The sequence below is a fragment of the Sphaeramia orbicularis genome, chromosome 2, assembly GCF_902148855.1.
Source record: "Sphaeramia orbicularis chromosome 2, fSphaOr1.1, whole genome shotgun sequence".
Classification (NCBI taxonomy): domain Eukaryota; kingdom Metazoa; phylum Chordata; class Actinopteri; order Kurtiformes; family Apogonidae; genus Sphaeramia; species Sphaeramia orbicularis.
Genome location: NC_043958.1, coordinates 9364784 through 9387286, shown reverse-complemented (window position 1 = coordinate 9387286; position 22503 = coordinate 9364784). Strand labels below are relative to the sequence as shown.

Below are 22503 nucleotides of genomic sequence, written 5' to 3'. Positions count from 1 at the left end.
TAAAGGCTGATTTGTGAAAAGCTGAAAAACAGGATCGTTATTTGTGTTTTTCAATCATTTTTAACCCATAAAGACCCAGTGTTACTTTTGTGTCAGTTCCCAAATAAATTTTCTCTCTAACCTTTCTTAAAGGAGTGATATTTTGCTTTTTTAAATGGAATTATGCATTTTCAAACATTTCCCTGTGGTCTACATAAACTGGAAATGCTCTGCTTGGGTCTGAATTCTTCATTCATTCAACTCCACAGGTCCATCTTCAACCCTATTTCTGAGTAATGACACCAGAAAGGTCGTTTTGAGCACTGGCCCTTTAAATGCACATGATGCATTCAGGCCCCGCCCCCTCCAGGTTGTTGGCTGTGCTGCTCTGTCCCGTTCAATCAACAACTGAACATTTTAGGTAATCTGCTCCAAGTTTGAACATATTTTCAGTATGGACAACAACCGCTGCTGCTGATAAACAATTATGTCGTACTCTGAGAAATGTTTGTCGGAAGTCTTGACCTTATATGTCCAAATGTCGTGATGTAACTAATTATAGACATAACAAATTTAGAAGGAATTAAAACGGGTTGTAAAAATCCACCGGATTTTTGCCAAAATAAATATAAAGATAGCTTTGCAGCACCTGGAGGGTTCAAAAATCTAACTTTTGGAACTATTAGGGTCCAAATACACAAAAAAATGTACCAAAGACTAATAAAAGTGGGTTTAGCAAATATGACCCCTTTAAAAGATTTACCACTATTTACTGCAATATTATCTTTTTTATTTTGTGTTTTTTCAGTGTAAAACATGTATTTTCCTGTATTTAATTCACTGATCATGTAGATGTTCATTAAAGCTCAGAATAAAGTTGAGGGTTACTTAATCAGAAACACACAAAAATGATGAAAAGGTGACTTTTTCCACAACTATATCAATCACTGAACATCCACTGTCATTGATCCAACTCTGGGGGTTTTACTGGTGAATCAGTGTTGTAGAAGATGACAATGTTTCCAGGGGATTCTCGCAATTATTGCAATAAAAAACATATATCACAATAATAGTCATCATCATGTGGCTCCAGTTTGGATTCAATTGGTTTCAATTTAAGCAAAATAGTAAAAAATTAACATAAAATCCAAGAAGGAAAGGATCAAATGGGCCTACACATGATATGGTTAATTTAATCCATTTCTTAATTGCTGTGATGAATAGTGTAACAGTGACATTAAATGAAATATACTGATAGTCCTGAACATAATCCTAACCATATCATACAAATGTCAGAGGTTTGACCATGAGAAAATCTCCGACATCAATGCACAGGGTGGATGTCGGACAACACTAATCTGTGGAAACGACTGAATCCCTGCGACTGACGGCCCTTGATAACTACCACTGGATTGTTGTATCGTGCTCAAGTATGAAATGGATCCATTGAGATGATTTGGCGTTGGGCTGTGATTCATTTGTTTCACCGCAGAGTGCTCTAATTCCCCGATTCCCTTCATGTCTCAAACAGGGTGAGGATCCTCAACGCACAAACACAGCCAAGAGCCTAATCCAAATGTGCTATGTTAACATATGCAAGCACTGATCATCTATAGGACCCTCGCCGCTGAGACAAAAGACAAGAGCAATCCTCTGATTTGGCGCCGGCGACTGAGAATTGAAAATGAGTCACGTTGACATAACAGCTCGCTGCTGTGTGCTTGTAAAATTGGATGAATTCACTCCTGCAAAATTTTAACACATTAGGAGAAAGAAAAAAAAAAAAAAATATGAGGAGAATGTGACTGCAGACGTCACATCGGAGCCATTTTAAGAGTAATAGCTCCGTCTTTTCAGGCGAGAGTTTCAGTGTTATTACTGTGAAAGTACTCTGAAGTGGCTTTTTGCGTCTCTGACACGGTATAACAAGAAGGCAACATATTACGCCACGTTTCCAGTGCAATCCACCGTACATATATTGAGTTGAGATGGCATGCGGCGGGGCAACACAATCAGAAATCTGTTTCCCAGCATAGACTGATTTGTCAGTCATTTAAAGTGAGCAGAGTCTTTCCATTGTGGCTCCATTCAACCCAACTTATATATTAGATATTATATATATACACACACAGGACTATAAATCATTCTAATTTGATGGTCCCATGTGGTCGACTCTGATGCATTGCTATGCACTTCAGAACGCTGCATTAAACTAAATATGTGACACACCATATGTACGCACACACACAAACACACACTATCCAATAACCTAATCCTCCCAAGCCTTTTAAGCGGCCCTTCCCCCTGTTAAAAGCCGCCATGTGTCGCTGTATAGAGCTGACTAATGAGCCAGTCAAGAGAAAACGCCCTTTACCTACAAGGTTAATAAGTTATTACTATATAATCAAGCATGCACAACTCTGCACACTATTCAGCTTTTTTCCCCTCAACTCGACTGTTGCAAAACTGACAGTAAACACCTTGTGACAAATGGATGTTTTCTTCTTTCGCTGTTATTTATTATCGCATTCATATTTTTTAGCTACACTTATTGTTAATTTGTATGTAAACTTCTGTATACGGATACGATCTTTGCAGTTTCCCGCACTGCTCTGGTGCAAAACCAAAACAACTCCGATAAAAATACTCCGCTGGCTCGTTCTTCTACCATTTACTACCACTTCAGTATTCATTGTATCCTGGCTTTTATATGGTAAAGCATTTCGATATAGTGGAGGTGATGGATTCCTTTCACAGTTTCACTACACACACTGGTCTTTTTCTTTGCTTTTTTGCTTTGTGTGTCACTTTCAAGGTCACAAACACACTGGAAAACACTAGAAAGCCATATGAAGGCTGGTGACAATATTGTGGCACTTCAAGTGGTTCATATTTTTACAGGCTGAAGCGTGTGTTTGCATAAGAACACAAATGTCAGTGCATATATTTGTGGAATTTTTTATTTTGTACTATGTTTTGCAAAGCTCATTAGAGTGCCGTGCATGTATTGGAGTGTCACCACCAAAAAAAGGAAGGACACCAGGAGCTTCTTCACCACCCAGATGGTCTGAAATAAGAATAAATCATTGGTGTTGACACTAGGTCTGGGCGATCAGACTATAAGGTCCTTCAGATAAAACATGATGCGCACTCTGAATCACAATGTTCTTATTTCTTACACAATACAGACAAGTTATGACCTCAGGTGTTTGTCGAGTTTTCTCCAGTTTGTGTCACACGCACCAGATTCTAGATGATTTTGTTCCGTTTTCTTCTACTTGATTATATTTTTATTAGATCTCGTGTTAATGTGGTTCTCTCTGCTCTAATACAACATCCAGATCATCTGCACTGTGACGCCTTTTCTTGTTCAGACATCACAAATGAGTCGCCGCTAAATCTGTCTTTACCTTGAATTACATTTAATTACTGTAAATCAGGGGTGTCAAACTCATTTTAGTTCAGGGGTGTAGTGCCGCATTATGTAATAGTGGTGCAATAAGTAATAATGTAATAATTTTTCACCTCATTATGTAATAAAGCCACATTTTGTAATAAAATTCTGAAGCATTTTGTACTAAACTTTGCTGGATTTTTTAATAACTTATTACATCTTGTGCCTTCCAAATTTCAGTGCACCAGTAAGTTTCTTGTCAGTAATACTTACACATTCTCTATTATAATGAATACAGTTACATTTGATTTAGGTTTGACCAATGAAACATCCAGCTAGTGTTTTTGAATGCATTCTAATTAAGCTGGAATGCTTAATGTTCTGCTGGTATGATGGTTTTTCCAGTCAAGGCATCAATTTATTACATAATGCACTAAATTATTACATTTCCTTTAAAAAAAAAAAGTGCTACACCCGCATTTTGTAATAACTGTTGCAATAGGTAATAAGTGATTACAAAATGCGGCAAAGTTTATTACAAAATGCATTCAAGAATTTTATTACAAAATGCGGTGCTATTGGCTATTACAGGAGAGCCCAACTCTAAATGGATGGAAATTACAATGGATTTTTATAAAATAGAAAAGATAACAGCATTTGTTAATCACAAATTGGAGAAATTTGCTTCGTACTGGGAAAACTGGGTCAACTATGTCACACCCTATAGGCCTGATTTTGTTTTCACAAATCAGTGATCGTACTGAATGGAAAAGATCACTCCCTACTTGTACATAGTTTTTTTTTTTTTCCTCTTTTTTTCTTTCTTTTATTTGGTTATTTAACATAAAACAAAAATATTATTCTGGCATTTCAAGCAGACAGCCGATGTATGATATATGCACATGTGATGTACTGAATGTGAATATCTGATACTGAATGCCAATAAAAAATAAATTATCAAAAAAAAAAAAAAAATAAATAAAAATGTGGGGTTATTACATAATGAGGTGAAAAATTATTACATTATTACATATTGCACTGTTATTACATAATGCGGCCCTACAAAAGGTCACATTCAACCTGATATGATCTGAAGTGGGCTGGACCAGTAAAATAATAACAGTGGAAAAAGCAAAATTACATTATGAAAAAGTGTTTATAAAGTTTCCTTAAAAATGTGAACAATAGGAACAACATGAAATTTCTTAAGAAAAATACCTCAGTTGATCATGACACATATGCATTACAACTTACAGATCCCAGTGAATCTACAAATACACAAAATATCTTGTAACAGGCAGAATATTGGTAAAAATGCACTTTCTTCTCTTGTTCATATTTGTTTGGGTTAATGACATTTTGTGTGAAAGGATAGTTTCTAAATGCAAAACATTTTTATGGACTTTTTACACTAAAACACAGGGAAAGGTTTGTAGTTGTCATTATTTATAGGTTACTATGATGGGATTTTACTGGCCTGACCCACTTTAGATCATATTGGTCTGTATGTGGAACCTGAACTAAAGAGATTTTAACACCACTGATTGTTATTGTCTTCAGCGTAAATTTTGCATTTCAAAAATTCATCCCACGGGCCTGACTGGACCCTTTCCTATTTCATCTGCATGTAATCAAAATCTCTCTCCATAATAAATATAATTAGCTGCCATGTTATGTTTAAGCAGCTGTAAAAGCATTGTATTCAGTGGATCTGAACACTCTCAGCAACAACAGATTAAAAGATTAAGTTATCCATCTATTCTCCCCGTTTGTATTTAACCCATCGGTGGTCAACACCAGGGGACCACCTCATCTAACCCTGTGGACACAGTAACAGAGTTAACCGAACACACGCTGTTGACAGATGCTTTGACTAACACTGACAACGAGGGGCTGTCATTGAAATTAAAGGTCACTGCTGCAAATAGCCAAATGAAAAACATGTCGACATTACAGTTAAAAATCGAGCATCCCGGTCCAGACACAACAATGTAAAACCTGCAGAAAGCAACCATCAACAACAATCCAAAGAAATCCCTGCAGAGAAAAAGCCTGTGTGCTGGAAAAGTGCTCTGTATTCAGAACTATTGTTATTTCTTCATGATGGGCAAATAAGTGTTACCCCTTAATTTGGTTCTGAATGATGGCGACTGGCGACAAAGCAACACGACTCGTCCAAATCGAATCTCATGGCTCTACTTTCTGCGTGATTACACAATAACTCTGAGCTGACTGATTGTCTACCTCCAAAAAATGCTGCCAACGTCACTGAATAGAGAATTGCTGGATTGGGGCTGGCTGTTTCTATTCACGGCGGCCGCCACAGCAAAGGGGAGCGCGCTAATGGCAGTGAATACTAATGGACAAAATCTCTTAGCGTTGAGCTTGTGAAACACAATGCAACCTGTGCTGAATGCAACTGCTCAAGAGCACATTATTCAGTCTTTTTGCTGGTGGAACAATTGCCACAAGTCATTTGTGCTTAGGTTGACATGTAAATGTTCCTGTGGATTTTTCTGAACAACATTACAACATTATACGGTTATTTTTAACTTTTCAGACAGCCATTATAACAGGCCACTTAGGCGTCTTCATGTTTTCTTTGTACTGAAAGTGTCAGAAAATGTTTTTTTTGCCAATTCTTTTGCACCTTTGTTTTCAGGAAGAAATTAACTTTCAATATCTGGCCATTAATTATCATTATTATGAATAATAAATGCTTAAAACAGTGTGTTTTAGTAAAAAAGAAAAAACTGACTAAGTTTTTTACATATGTAGTATCAGAAACAACCGTAAATGTCCGTAAATAAACTTTTTGACATTGCAGAAATAAACTTTCAACTATTTTACACCTGCTCAAACATTCTTTTTTGTCTTGAACATTCAGTATCCATATTATTGTATTATTTCATTTAGTCATTTTAAATGAATGGGAAAAGGATAAATCTGGATGTAGATGTTTTTCTAATCGACTGAATCAGGTTCTGCCTTGAGATGCTTTTAAAGAACATTGTTGTGTTACTTTTAAAATAATGGTTGTGTTTTATACGTATGTTCTTATTTGAGTGTTTTAATTGTGGTTTTAGAACTGACTTTTAGGCCCAATCCAAATTCACCCCTGAGCCCTCCCCCTTACCCCTACCCCTTGGCCCTTCCCTTGCACTTGACACTACCCCTTGAAATCGAGCTGCAAGGGGTAGGGTTTGAAACATTCCCCTATGAAATGAGACAACCCTTCACGACATGTTACGCCATCAGCGGTCATCGATGCAGCTGTGAAAACTCTGTTTCCGAAAGTATTCACCATGCCATCAGTAGCTGTAACTGTCCCTGTTGTATGGGGTTCAGTCATCTTTTTGTGTCTATCAACTATAAACCACAGAAATGCGATCTCTAACACACTGAAATGGCATTTAACGGTCGATCAAATGGTTAAGTGGTTTACGAGGGAAATGCGTACATTTGTGTGTTTCTTTCATCACACTGCTGCACTTTTTGGATCTGTTTACCTCCATCTTACCAATGATTCAAACAGAATTATGGGAAATTTCTCCTACCCCTCAGTTCATAGTGTGGTCCTGGAAAATCTCCATTTCGAGGGATATACAGCCCTCCGCCTTAGCCCTTCCCCTCTGTCTAATCAAGAATTGGAACAAAACTACCCTTTCACGTGTGCGCGCAAAACTGAGGAGTAGGGTTAAGGGGGAGGGGCCACGGGGTGAATAGGGATTCAACCTTATTGTGTTGTATGTATATTTTTAGTGTGGATGTATGGCTGTGATTTCTATTTGGTGTAACCTGTCTTGTCCAGGACACTCTTGGAAAATTGATTTTTAATCTCAACGTGCTTTTTTCATGGTTAAATAAAGGTTGTAATAAATAATAATATTTTCTGTTATTTCCAGAGGGTTTTTTTATCCTGTGTGGAAGTCTCTGCAACAGTTCCTTTCTACTTGTAATAGAGTTGAACACTGCTGCCGTAAACTGTTACATAGTGTTGGGAAGCTCAGGATTGCAGCTTTCCGATGCCGTTTGAGTTTTGTGGATAGCACAAACAGTTCAGAAGTTACAGTAATTTGAATGCTGTTAAGTGCAAAATGTAGCGCCGGTGAGACTGCCGTTGTTAAAGGGTTAAAGATATGCTAAAGTCCACCAATGTCTTGTGAAAAAAACGTCATGACTTTTCTTTCTGACAACCTCCATGCTAATGAAAACGTCTGCGAGCTAGGAAGATTCACCGCATTATAGACCTCATAAATCAAACAACAGTCTTCATCCTCCATCAGGTGAGTGGAAACTGAAGATAGTCGGAGTCCACTGAGTTTTTTTTTCCCTCCTTTCATCTCAGGCCTCAGTCTTTGTCAGGAAGCGGGTCATGTGAGGGCCGAAGAGTTATGGATTTACCAATAGCTCCTAATAGCTTACTATACCCCAGAGGAGAATGAAGAAATAGTTTAACATATAAAGGGACCTCATACTGTTAGAGCGCTCTGTGGACCTGGTACCAGTGGTCTTTGGGCTGAAGATGGGGGACTTCATTGATAACAAACAGGGGGGTGCTTTAAGACAGCAGGTTCCCAATCTTTCCCTACATCCAAAATGCTTCCCCAGTTTCCCACAGACAAATGAACCCGCTGTTCATCTGACAACAGAATAGGAGCTGTGGGCGTCATGCTAGCTTACATAAAACCTCTCACCTTAACACACAGGAATAGTAGCCCACGTCCTCCAGCTCCGCCGGCCGGAACCATATGGCGTCCTCCTCCTTGCTCATCCTCGTTCCGTCGAAACTGATGGGCTCTTCGAAGTCTCCGTGGCCTGCGCTTTTGTACCACATAAGGCTAAGTCCCGCGCTCTGTGCAAGGGTGTAATTGGCCCGTATATATCCATAGAATAAAGCACATCTAATCCGTACAGGTTCCCCCAGCAGTGCCTGGTATTTCTCGAGGTCCACTGACCAGTCTGTGCAGCCTTCCACTGAAAAAAAGCAGAAAAAGGACAATTAAACAGTAGGTATTAGAAAACAGTTGTGATACGAGTGTGCGATTAGAAACAAGGTAATTATTATTATTATTATTTACTACTTTGCCACTTGATTTTACTGGTAATTTTACTCTGTGATTATTAAACTATATATGTACATATTGTGCATACTAATATTATAACATAATAAGATACTTATTATTATCATTATTACAAATTTGTCACTTGTTTCTACTAGTATTTTCCAATGTGCAATTGTAATTTTTCACTACTGTTTTTTTGTTATAATTACTGTTTTGCTTTTTTTTTTTTTTTTTTTTTTTTTTTTTTTTTTTTTTTTTTTTTTGGTGGCATTTCTTGTGTGTATATTCAGTGTTTTGCTGCTTTTGGAACTTCATTTTCCTGAGGGTTTTGCCCAGATGATTAATGAAGTTCTATCTAATCTAATCTAATCTAATCTAATCTAATAAATAGTAGTAATGCAACAAAAAAAAAAAAGAAGTGTAACTGAAGGGGAAATCACCTTAGACTGCATTTACCATCGATAAGATAAGATATACTTTATTGACCCTATAATCTGTTAAAGTGACTAAAAAAGACAAAAAGAAAAATAGTGATAATAATAATAAAAGTAGCAAGTGTGCAGTAGGTGTTATTAGGTTGATAAGTGTGCAAGTGAAAGACAATATGACAATAGTTTTGTACATTTTCTAATCCATCCTCTGTCCTGTATCAAATATTTCCACATACCTTACATTTTATCACTAAATTAAACAAATCCAACTAAACTAAGCAACTCCTCCACATAAAAAAACTAAAAGTAAAGCTGCATTTGCATGTCAAACTAAACTAAAAAGCAACATTAATGATGAAAAAAAACTAAAGTACATCTACGTGCTCATATGCTTTTGTTTCCACATCAAAATGAATCAAGACGCTCATATTCTCCAAGCAGCGCTGATCGCCTGCTTTTATTGTTGACACCAGCGTAAGCAGATCAAATGAGGACAATTAGCACATATTCACACCTAACATATGGCTCTGCGAGGGTCTCGATAAACTCACAGCAAATTTAGCTGCGATAAAACAACAAAAGCGTCTCCATTATGTGTCAAATGTTTCATTAACATCAGATAGTTCCACATATTAAATGTTGCATTCAGTCATGTTTATGCTCCATCTGCCCCTGCGTTCACCTACAAAACGGAACGGCAGTCGTGTTTGACTCATGCGTTCTAATCTCATACGTAAATGGATTCTACTGGTGATATAGTGGATATAAGTCCACATCAATAACTGTTTAAATGACAGCCATGGCGTGTACGTATCTGACCTGAGAAAATTAGAACCTGCTGTGAGTCGGTATTCATTCCCTCCGGCTATTTCACCATCCTCAAGTCTCCAATGCTGTTTTCACTCATATAAATGGAAAAAAGTGGCTCATCTCATATTGCACTACTGCACACGCCAAGGCAGAGCAACAGGGGTCTTCCTGTTAAGACATTTAATAAAGCCAACCGACTGGCAGTCAAAAAGTAACTGAGAATGAATAATAACTGCATTATTCATGCACAGCAAGCCAAAGGACGCTTTGGTTCTCAGATTTATTTTGCATTTTCTGGAGTGTGAGATTCATAGGGAACACCAAATTTTACATTTACACGTATTCCTTCCCTGTCAGTGGATGCTGGTTAAAAAAAAAAAAAAAAAAAAAAAAAAAAAAAATCACACTGCTTAGTTAGTAACCGCACACAGAGAGCAACACATTAGGTGGATTTTAATGATATTTAATGGTTCATCTGGAAAGATCAGGTGAGCTGGAGGCAGTTTCACCAAGCTGAGAGCAATTTGGATGAAGAAAAAGAGCTATTTGGAGTTATTTTACAGTTTATTTATTTATTTGTCTCAAAATTTGAAGTAAAAAAAAAAAAAGAACTAAAAAAAAAACAATAAAAGCAAGGTCAATTACTTTTGCACCCATCACTGGTCATTAATCCCAAGAAAAGTACTAAAGTGCAATGAATTTAATTAGATTTGATTAAGGTTGACTTAATTTAATTTGAATTTTTATTTAATTTGAATTAACCCATAAAGACCCCGTGTTACTTCTGTGACAGTTTTCCTCTATATTTAACTTTTCTTAAGTGATTTAACACAATTCATTATGACATTACCCTCTGTATTTTGTGGTTTTTCAGTGAACATCAGGTATTTTCCTGCATTTAATTTACTGATCATGTAGATGTTCATAAAAGCTCAGATTAAAGTTGAGGGTTATTATATCAGAAACAGAGAAAACTTTAGAAAAAGTGATTTTTTTTTTTTTTCTTAGCAAAATATATCATTAACTGAACATAAACCCAGTGTCTCCATCCACTGTCATGGATCCAACTCCAAGGGTTTTATTGGTGAAGATGATATTTAGGTTAAAATCAGTCTTGACAAGGCAGAGTGATGTAAAATAAAAACAAAATAAATTATATTGAGGCTAATAATAATAATAATAATAATAATAATAATAATAATAATAATAATAATAATAAAAATTGGGAGAAAAATAATAAATACTCAGGTAAATTCTATGTAAGTATTCTTACCAAAACACCCTGCAGCTACAGTATTTGCATCAACCATCATCACAGTTAATATTACAACTTGTACCTACTAGTATGATGATATTTTACCTCACTGTTACTTTCTATCACCACAATATCTCAAATTCATAAAAAAATATGAATGAATCATCATATGCACTTCATACATACTAATACTGTATTAACCCATAAAGACCCAGTGTTTCTTTAGTGGCACTTTTTGTTTATATTTAACTTTTCTCAAGTGATTTAACACAATTATTTATGACATTACCCTCTGTATTTTGTGGTTTTTCAGCGAACATCAGGCACTTCCCTGTATTTAATTTACTGATCATGTAGATGTTCATAAAAGCTCAGATTAAAGTTGAGGGTTATTATATCAGAAACAGAGAAAACTGAAGGAAAAGTGACTTTGTTTTTATCAAAATATATCATTAACTAAACATAACACAAGTATGTCCATCAACTGTTATTGATCCAACCCCATGGGTTTTACTGGTGAAGATGACGGTGTTTCCACGGTAACCACAGAGCCTCTGAATGTCCAAATGAGTCATATCTGATGACCATGAAAAGATGAAAAGCTGTATTTTATACCAGTTATTTACATGTTCTGATAAGTTTAGCGGTTCAGAAGTTATTAAACATTTTAGATCAGTGGCTGTTTGGGTCTTTACGCGTTAAGGCTGCATTTTATAAACTGATCTCCAACATTATTTCCTATTCTTCAAACTCTGTCAAAAGACAAACACGTCGGATCCTCAAACGAAAAGCAACTCCCTGCTATCGATTTTTTCACTTCCTGTTCCTGACATCGCCTCTCCTGTTGCCTCACCTTGTCACATCGCTCTTCTTTTTAAAACAGCTGGTGAGCCCAGCTGCTCTGGACTCAACAGGCTTCACTAATTGAGCCTCTATAAATGTTTTATTTACCAAAGAAGCAAATCTGACGCCAATCAGTGAGGTGCGGTGCATGTGGTCGTAGGGGTAACCGGGGGGGTGGGGGTGGGGGGGTGTAAATGGAGTGGAATTGATTTAACTGTGCTGATTTATGTTAGTGTATTGTGTATTGTGTGGTGCTGTGAGTGACCTGCTAAGAGCTGTAGCCGCGCTGATGGACGCTTTAGTAGTGAAGAAAAATGTTTAAAAAAAAAAAAAAAGCACACTCCAAATCACCTGAACCATGAAAAATGAGGACAGCATCATGTCACACTGAGATATTTCTATAGTGGCTGCAATGGGATTTAATAGCAATGGATCCTTCAAAACTTTAACAGTAAAACTTTTTAGTGTCACTCCTTTACAGTCAAAAAGTAGAATACAGTCCATCTGTTAAGAGAGGGACATTAAGTCTTAAACTACAGAATATAGTGTTATATTAAGGCAGTGTTTTTCAACAGTGGGGTCACCTGGAATTCAAATGGGGTCACCTGAAATTTCTAGTAATTGATTAATAAAAAAAAAAAAAAAACAACAACTTACAAATAAAAAATATATGGTGAGTTGAGAGAGACAATAACAATACAGGGTTATTCAAAAAGAATGAATTTCGTTACGCAATATTTTAATAAGGAAAAGCAATAGAAAACTCCAGCCAAGTCACAAGTATTCTACTCACAATCAACTTTTATTTCCTGTCTTACAAGTGTTCAATGAGGCCACCACCTGCAGTACGAACAACATCAATGCAATAAGAGAATTCCTCCCAAACATGTATCAGAATATCACATTCCACTGAGCTGATTGCTGTCGTTATTCGATGTTTGAGGTCATCGAAGCAGCCATTCAAAACTTAGAAAACTCCTCTTTAAATGGTCACTGACTCATTCCATGACGATGCTTGAGGCAATGCGTCATGAAGTCGTTTAATTTTTTAAAAAAAATAACCCTGTACATAAAAGACATGACAAACTGTAAAGCTGAAACTGAATCACTGTGGTACTATTTATCTTCCAAATGTTCACTGTGGCTGGTTTAAGACGCTGCAGCTCTTTCATAATTCATAGTTTGAGTTCTTGTTTGTTCAGTATTAATTGTCAGCCTTGTAAATCTAAGCTGGACTGACTGTACATATCCTGACCAAGTAAAATAAAATTCTCACTTTGTGCAGTAATCTACACCTGGCTTTTCTGCCTCTGTCCATAATAATATACATTATATAGACTAAATGTCATCTAAAATTAATGTTTATTTGCAACATAGTAGAGCAAACTATTACATAATCAAAAACAAATTAATTGTAGCAAAAAGAATGTCGGGTTGGCAGAAATGTGTGATGTTAAAATGGGGTCACAAGCCAAAAAAGGTTGGGAACCACTGGATTAAGGAACTGCATTGTTTGATTTATAATATGTAATATAGTGTGCAAGAACACATGAGGGTGAATGTCTCCTTTAAATGCGCTGAATGTGCCATTAGTCATGTAATGTCACTATTAGGCAGGTGTGAGAGCTCATTTCACCTGCAGCTAAACCTGGCAGCAGAGCCCAAATCTGCAGCGTCTTTCCAAATCCAACCCCATTCTCAATCAGCAACGATGACTCTCCATCTTAATTCAACGAGACAAAGAAGACAGTTTTCAGACGCAACACTTCACATGACCCTCCAAAACCTCTTTTGATTTCCTCAATTAAGTAGATGTAGCCAGAAGCAGGCGAAGAAAAACAAGCTCAAATGTTCCAACTAGAAACAAAATTAAGCAAATAGAAAAGGCTGGGGAAAGCAGCCGTGTGCTCTGCGAGCTACCCAACAGCACAATCCTTTCATTGTGATTAAGTCAGACTGTTGCTATGGCAACAAAGGGTCTACCCTCGCTTATCAAGAACTTGCTAATTAGTTTGTGGACGATAATAACTTGAAGGCTTAAGGTAAGACAACCGCAGCCGAAATGGTTTCACTTCTAATCATGTGTCCTAATTGAGACTCTGAAGTGTTTTACTCTCAGAACTAATAAAAACAGCCGAGGAGTGTAAAAGGTTATTCAAACAGGCAGAGGCTCCAACACAGAACAAGATTAGCAGGCAAAAGTATGCATGAACAGCTTGTTGGAGATAAGTGTCTCACGTGTGCATATGCGTTACACGCACATAAAATATGGCACCGCAATATGTTATTTATAAAGGATCCTGAATCGCTTTTTGGGTTTAAATGTACTGCAAGTGCATTAAAGAAAAAACTCACTCAGTGGTGATAAAAGCCAAGTTTTGTACTTCTACTGCACAAAACTCTACAGACAGCTCTGTACTGCATTGGAAGTTCAGATTGAAGTTACTTGTTACCTGGTATTGTTGTCTGACACGTTTATTTTCTCACATGTCCTTAAGTATTTTTAGATTAAAGCAGACAAATTGAACCTATTTAAGCAAGTTAATGCGGGTTTCACAATCCCCCAGATGGTGTGTGTTAAGTTTGATAGATCCTTCTCTGTACCATGTGTGTTAGGGTTTTCAGGCCTCAGTGTTTGTCACTTTACAAACGTCACCAATAAGTTACTGAACTGTCATTTTGAAGCTGGACATCATGGGTGAGCTAATGCTAAATGCTAGCTTAATGGCTTGGTAAAATGTCAAAACAATTATAAAATTCATCAAGCATTGTAATTTTGTTAGTGGAACCTATTAACCATAACTAAAGTGGAGCTGCCTGTCAGGAAAAATGTGTTATTAAATTAACCGAAACACTGAAAGTCTGACTCAGAAGGCAAGTGAGCTGTCACACACACCTGTCAATCAAAGCCTTCAATTCCACCAGAGATCCAAGTAATGAAGGAACATTTTCTAGATGGACCACGAAATCACTTATCAGAGGTTCTACATAAAACAAAGTAGCAAGAATTACTGCTGGAGCCGAGGTGCTTGCCCTTTAAATGCACTGAGCTGCTGCTATCTATATCCCTGTCCTGTCGGTGCCATGGATACCATCATTTAGGAATAGTGCTATAGTGCCAGATCATTATGATAAAACTGGTGAACTGTCTTAGGAGGGTGATCAAATAATTAGTGCATAACAAATACAAAGAAATCCCAACATCTTACTGATGAATCTAAAAGATTGATGTTATTATTAGAGTTTAATAATTGAAAAAAAAAAAAAAAAAAAAAATCTGATTTGTTAAAATATGTCGCCTTCATTGTTAAAATATGCAACATATGATGAAAACAAGGCCACGAGTATGTACAATACATCAAATATTCACAAAAATGTCAAAATTCAAAGAAAAATGCAATTTTATTCAAGGTAATTGATGGTTTCATTTGGTGTCCTACCAACGGCGTCATACAACATTAACTCACATAGGCTAACTTGTTTTATGAGAATTAAATGTTGTCATCATTGAATGTAACGTAAAACTTTAATCTGTAAATATCATTTCTCATCAGATCGGACAATAGTGGTAAACATAATTCCCAAGATCCCACACCAATTTGGGATATCATCTACTATATGTTTGTTACAAAAGAAATGACATAGGCCTATGCTACTGTGTGTGTAACTGTAACCCCCATTACTTAAGTCAGGAAATACTTAGAACAAGTGGTGCACGACAAACCCCACCCCTGGCACGTATTGTAGCTTATTTTGGCATTGATCCAGCTGATGTCATCATGTCTATGCATGTGCTGATGTCAGCATATCAATTGCCTCTATATATGTGGCAAGTCTGAAGTACTTTGAAACAAAATGGATGTTTTTATAGACGTGAAATTTCACCCATTATAAGTAAATGGGAGAAGAAAAAAGATTTTAAAAAATTTAAAAAAAAACATGAACTTTGACCTACTTTTCCCAAAATGTAATAACATCTATTCTGGTTCACTGGCAATCTAGAAACCCAATTTGGTATGAATTCAAGCAATACTTTTGCTGAGCAGTGTTAGCAAAGAAATAAACAAAGAAACAAACCGAACCATAAACAATACCCCCTGCCTCCCCTTCGAGGGGCGGGGTAATTAATGTTGCAACATACCCTCCAGTTCAATGGGCTCCACAGTACCCATCAATAACATATTTCGAGTACCCCGGCAGAAAAGAAAAGGACACATTTACTCACAAGTGTCTACAGTGTGGCTGTTGGAGTCAAATTCGGTGCAGGAAAAAACTAAGTAAATACTTCACTGCCAAACATCCGACTGCCAGGCTCTGTCAGAGTGCCTTTCCCATCAGCGCTGCAAATAAATACCCAGTCCACTCAATTTCTACAGCTGAACATTTTCCCCCTCTTACCACAGAAAATAACACCTCGCACAATAGGTGAGAAGAGAGTAAACTGTTTTGCAAAATAGTTCTGATACTGCCGATGTGTATAAAAAGACAAATGTACTGCAGAGGAACAGGAGATTAGATCATGACAAACTGCACAAATGAATCTCCATGGATGGGTGGGACATAAAATAAGACTATTTTAAATGTGGATATTACATTCTTTGAACAAAATAATTAAATTACATACAGATTAGTATGCATCTGATAAAAGGACAAATGAGATAAAAAAAAAAAAAAAGCAGTGAAATGGTTGAGTTCTGAAAACATACAGTATAGAACATGTAACAGCGGGTCTTTTCAACAGTAAAATTACTGTCAGATAAAAAGATGCTTTTTAAAGCACCCTAAGGCATTCAATTACTGCACATGCTTTGGAAAATATCCCCAGTGTCGCTGAGAAGTTTGAGAAAAAAATAAAAGCATCAAATAAGCTAAATTAATTTTCCTTTAAGGGTAAATAAAGCCCAACTGTTTCAAAGGGCTCGCTGTATTATCTCCACTACCGCCACGAGGAGCTCGCCAGCGCCAATATGCACTATCTTCCACCTATCCTCAAATTCCCCGTTTTAGAGTTTCGACAGAGGGTTATCGTTCATTTCAGTAAGTGAGGGTGGGGATTCTGCTTAATCAGTTGGCACGAAACAAACATGGTACAAAGCCTAATTGAACTCGATTAACATTTCCCTGTTCACCAGATTTCCATTCTGCTCAATCACAATTGGAAGGGGAATTGGCCAATCTGCTGAGTGATAATGACAACTCCAGCAGCTCTTCACTAACTGGTTCCATCAAGCGAATTCAGCATTTACAACTCCACTTCGCACGGTCCATAAATAAAAGCGGCGATTCTGTAGCCCGAGTGTGTCCGGGGTCCCGACAATCCCGTTTGTCGGCTGGAAACTAACCGTCAGCTGTCATGTTTTACCAAAATGATCACAGAACAAATGTTTGCATGACACTCTACATGGAAATCAGGCTTTAATAGAGCCATGTTCAGTGACACCATATCAAAATAAGGTCTCCGATTTCACCACGCCATTAAACAAAGACAGGGCCATTTGTCAGGCCTGCCTTGTTTTTATGTTTGTCATGTTGTCTCATTTGTACTAAAGTGTAAAAGACTGGGACCTCATACATAAAAAAAAGCTCCCACTCTCTTTTTTATGTTTATATCCAATAGAAAATGAGAACTGAATTTCATATCAGTATTTTTTAAGCCAGATTCCAATGCTAAAGAGATGCCACATGTATGTATTTTTCTGTAACACAACCACATTATGCATATGGTTTCATTATCCAAGGTTGAAATGCAAATAAAGGCCCGAATAGACTTTGAAATTAAAATACAATGCATTAAAGCTAAGGTTAAGTCAGAGGATCATTTCATAGATACAATCCTCTGAAAGCTAATTATACTTTCAAAGCATACACTATTATTCATACTTTCAGCACTCAAACAGTTTGTTGTTTCATTTGACCTTAAGTCTTCACTCTAGAACTTGGCCTCAAGACGTCTATTTTTTTTTTTCTGAATTAAATATGAATTCTAATACATTGCATTTATTTAAGACCTGTTTTCTTTCAGCATTCTTCTGTGGATCAGCATCTTCTTCAGTTGTCATTGTTGTGCCTCCACTATGTGCACTTTCTGGAACTGAAAGTCTCTGAAATTTTAGGTAAACACTGGTGGTGTCCCTGGCATGCCTTTTCAGGTAACCAATTGTTCTGGCTGTAACTATGTGTCCAGAGCTCCAAAATGATCACAACAGAGACAGAAAAGCCCATTTGTGGGAGCAACAGCCAGACACCGACTGGACACTGACTGTGACTGGTGAGTTTTTTTTTGTTTTTTTTTTCTTTTATCACCAATCATACAATGGCAGCCAGAACACTAACTGTCTGACTTCCATAGAAACACAGTGTAAATGTTGGCTTCATAACTGGAGAAAATGCCTATGTAAAGATATGCTTTTATGTCAAATATTTGAGTATAGTTTTAATTTATTACAATTTTAATTTTATACACCTAGTATTTGGAACCAATATTCACTTTTAAAGTCTTTGAAAAGGTTTGATAAACATCTTTGTGTTATTTTTGCAATAAATTATATACATTTTTCAAATCATATTTTATACTTTTTGCGTGTTTTTTGGCCTTTTGTGTCGATATAGTAGGTTAAAGTGAAAAACATAATAGACAGATGAGATAGATGAAGTTGTGCTGAAAAAAAAAGACACCAAACGTGGGTATAGCAAACATTTCTTTATATAATATATAAAGGCAAAATCAAAAGTACTCAAAAACGGCCAAAATAAGCTCAGACCCCTAAGGGTTAAACAACCTGAAGATCTTGTCAAAACTGATGGCATTAACAATGATTTGGAGGTTTCTACTTGATATGAAGCCACTGTGGAAGTATCCGATTATTGTAATACCAGTAACGACCACTGGGGGGTGGCGCCGATGTGAGTCCTACAGGATTCCGCTGAGTGTCTTCCCAAAAAATACTAATGTCAGCTATGATGGGCTATGATTGACAGATGGAAACACACTTTTTCCTCACAGACAGCTCCACTGTAGTTACAAATTCAAATTATGTTGTTACAGAATGTGTAATTAAGTTCATTGATCACCAACTCATCCTATAAGTGATCCAGAAACCAATGAGTGACACCATAGTTCCTCTATTCCAGGGGTGTCAAACTCATTTTCTTTCAGGGGCAACATTCAGCCCAATCTGATCTCAAGTGGGCCAGACTAGAAAAATGATAGCGTCATAGCCTACAAATAATGACAAAAGTGCAAAAATTCCCTCATTTACAAGCTATCCAAACAAAAAAGATGTGACTAACCTGAAAAAACTGAAATTTCTTAAGAAAAATAAGTGCAATTTTAACTATGTCAACTTATCATTAATACACGTGCATTACAGATCAGATCTACAAAAGGCCCAAAACATTTAGTAACAGGGAGAACATTGTTAAAATTACACTTAATTTTCCTTTGACATTTCAGGTTGTTCATGTTTGTTCAGGTTATTCACATTTTTTTGCATAAAGATACTTTGTAAAAGTGAATATTTTCATGTAATTTGACATTTTTTACACTAAAATAAAGAAAAAAAAATTTGGGGTTGGGATTATTCAGAGGTTATTATGACATGAATGTGGAACCTGAACTAAACAGATTTCGACACCCTTGCCTCGATACCCTCGTTAATATCTTCAGTGTCATTTTTGCATTTTACAAATTTCACATGGGCTGGATTGGACCCTTTGGCGGGCCGGTTTTGGCCCATGGGCTGTATGTTTGACACCTGTGCTCTGCCTGGTAATTGTACGCCTTATAATTTCAGAAATCTGTACTCAACTAGCCACAAATACGTTTAAAACAGTACAGTTTATATTTTTTTCTTCATTTTCTTGTGTATAAATACAATGTGCAACATCTGTCATGACAGGAATAGGATGAAAATGATTCCCCATGATATTAGTCTATAGTAATGAACCCCCTGATCAAGGTACTCTTCCAGCTGGCAGCATTATTAAAGTGAACATCATGAGAAATATCAATCAATAAGAGTAGAAATATGGTAATTAAAAGTCATGTTCTAGCCTCACATCCAATGTTAACAAATTGAATCTGAGTGTATGGCATGTGAAAATTATAAATAATAAATAGCAACGTGTTTATCATGCATGTCCACGTCCCAATAATTATAGAAACAGTATTTATCAGACAGAAATAGTGCTGTTTTTTTTTTCCTTTCTACCACCCTGCCAGAAAAATATCACTCTGTACGCATAGGCTTTTATATGGTCGAAAACATTTTGCATATAAAAATTTAACTTGTTCATATGTGCCACACAGAGCAGGTTGTTCTAAAACATATTAAACAATAAATCAGGATATGCAAACTGACTGGATAAACCATGTGGCTGAGATGGAGCGGACATACTAGTAAACACGCATCCACACACAGCTATGATGCATCTGCGGTTTAAAGGCCACCACAATAAAGCCCAACAAATGTTATGTCACCGTGTTCCTACTACGTTTTACTGTCACCTCCGAACGAGCATGTGCTCCCTCTGCAAAAGGAGGTGATCAGCTCATAAATTGGGTTACAGGTCTGCTGAGGGGTAATCGTATGCAGATTGAGTCAGGTCACCACTGAGACTCCCACAAAGTGTCTTTTCTCCCATAAGCACTCAAGGAGATGGTTCACTACCATTTTTCTCCATAAAAGCCCCAGTGTAATTCAATCAGAAAGGCGTGCATACATTAGGCCGGGCCTGATTGGATAAACACACAAGCATACGTACACATATCTACACACACACCATCTATGAGGTGACGCGACATCAACCTTTACTTGCCCTCGAGAAGTGTAGTGTCTTTGCTGGCCCGGCTCCAGGGTCCCTAAAGGAACTTATCAACTTCACAGCCACTTTTGCAGAGGGAAGAAAGTATGGAGGAGGAGGAGGAGGAGGAGGGGGGGGGGGGGGGAGAAGATGTCTCGAAATCTTGACCTGCCATTTTCCACCTTGTGAAAACGCTGTCGCAGCAGAGTGGGTCTCAATTAAGAGGAAAATAGCTCTGATGTGTGGGAAAGGTAACCTCTCTGCTACCGGCGTGCGGGGCGAGATTACCTGCATGATTGAAGTACCTCCAGCAGGTTGAAAAAGAGAATGAGTCATCAGCCAATAAAGCAATCAGCCACGGCCCTCTGCATGTGAGAAGATGCATGTACGCACTAAACACACACTCACACACGCCCACATGCACTGGAGAACCTTCTGGAACAATAAGCAACACCCAGACCTTGCGCTTCAATAGAAAATGATTTGCCTCCTACGATTTTGGAAATAATTAAAAGCCATACACTGCTGCTGTAATGGCACCGCAACAATAAGGAACAACAAATGCTAAAATGACCACAGTTATGGGACCATATGGTGATATAAATGAGACGCCACAACCACCTGGAACTGAACAAAGCTCTATAAACACACAGTGAGTCAATGCAGAGCGGGAATACGTTGAAGGAATCGTTAAACATATAAGTAAACGGGTGTCCTTCAGGTTTCTCAAAGGTAAAAACACCTGCTGTAATAAAATGTGTACTCACTAGAAAGGAGTAGAAAGGTTAGATAGACAGAAAAACAGGACTGATGTAAAGTTTTCTGATATGAAGCCAAACATCTGATCCAACTGATGTACTGGATTTTACCCCTAGGTGTAGCAAAAGAGAAGAAATGAGACTACTAAAGCCCACGACTGAGTGTAGCGACTCCAATCCATATGACATACAAGAATAAAACCATATCTTTCTGCTCATCCTGTAGTCATTTTGCTTGTTACTGATGCAAAACTGGATTCACTGCGCTGATATGATCACAATCAGATTAATGGTTCTAATTTGACACAACTTGTAATCATGACAAATGTCGTTTCAGCTGAAACTAACCCAACTCTACCCTGTCAGTATTCATCTCAGGTTTATTCCGTCATGGATATACAGTCCTTCACATATAAATATGACATCTTAGCTATGGACTGATGGTCCTACAATCTCCTGATCTTCTCAGATGCGAAACCACTAAGAAGAAGAAAAGAAATGATACTACTAAAGCCCATGATATCTTAGTAATAGACTGATAGTCCTACAAGCTCCTGATCTCCTCAGGTGCTAAAGCTTAACCCTTTAATGGGCAAGTAAATATTTTTTTGTAATTTCCACATACATTACAGACATTTAAGACAGTGAGGACAATGAGGCAACTATCTCAGCTCCAATGTGGTCTACAGGGTCTGGAAGGTCCACCTCTGCATGAACAGTGAGTGTACCTGCTTTGTTAGGCACCATGAAGTAATGGTACTATTGTAAGGAATGATGTTCAAAGGGATAATGTGGATGTGGGCAGGTGTCTGGATCAGCACTTATGTTGTTGTAATGCCCTAAAAGTGATGTTCTTTTCACCTTACATGTGTTTTTCTTGTATTTTTTATATTTACTTCTTGTATTATTATTCTTTTGCCACTTACAGGTAAGGAACCAAATATGGTAACTTAAATTGACCTTGATTTTCAACATAAAAAAAAAAAGGAAAAATTTCCCAAAAGTATAAATTCTTCTTTTGTCCTCCAATAGCACACTAAGGTTGAAATTTAGAATTTCAGAGCCTTTCTTTGAGTGCCCTATAAAGGGTTAACTCGCTTCGTAGGGAAATTCGGTCTGTGCATTTTACCCATCCAAATACACACCAGAGTACCTAGCATTAGCA

The 22503-nt window shown here is 37.2% G+C and overlaps 1 protein-coding gene across 2 annotated transcripts in view; it reads right to left on the bottom strand.

The window, feature by feature from the left end:
* The window catches only part of LOC115433144 (interleukin-1 receptor accessory protein-like 1), a 610367-nt gene that overhangs the window by 324691 nt on the left and 263173 nt on the right, over positions 1-22503 (bottom strand). For both annotated transcript variants that reach the window (XM_030154412.1, XM_030154420.1), the window contains exon 3: positions 8071-8350. In XM_030154412.1, coding sequence (XP_030010272.1) covers positions 8071-8350 — 280 coding nt within the window. The remainder of the gene's footprint in view (positions 1-8070; positions 8351-22503) is intronic.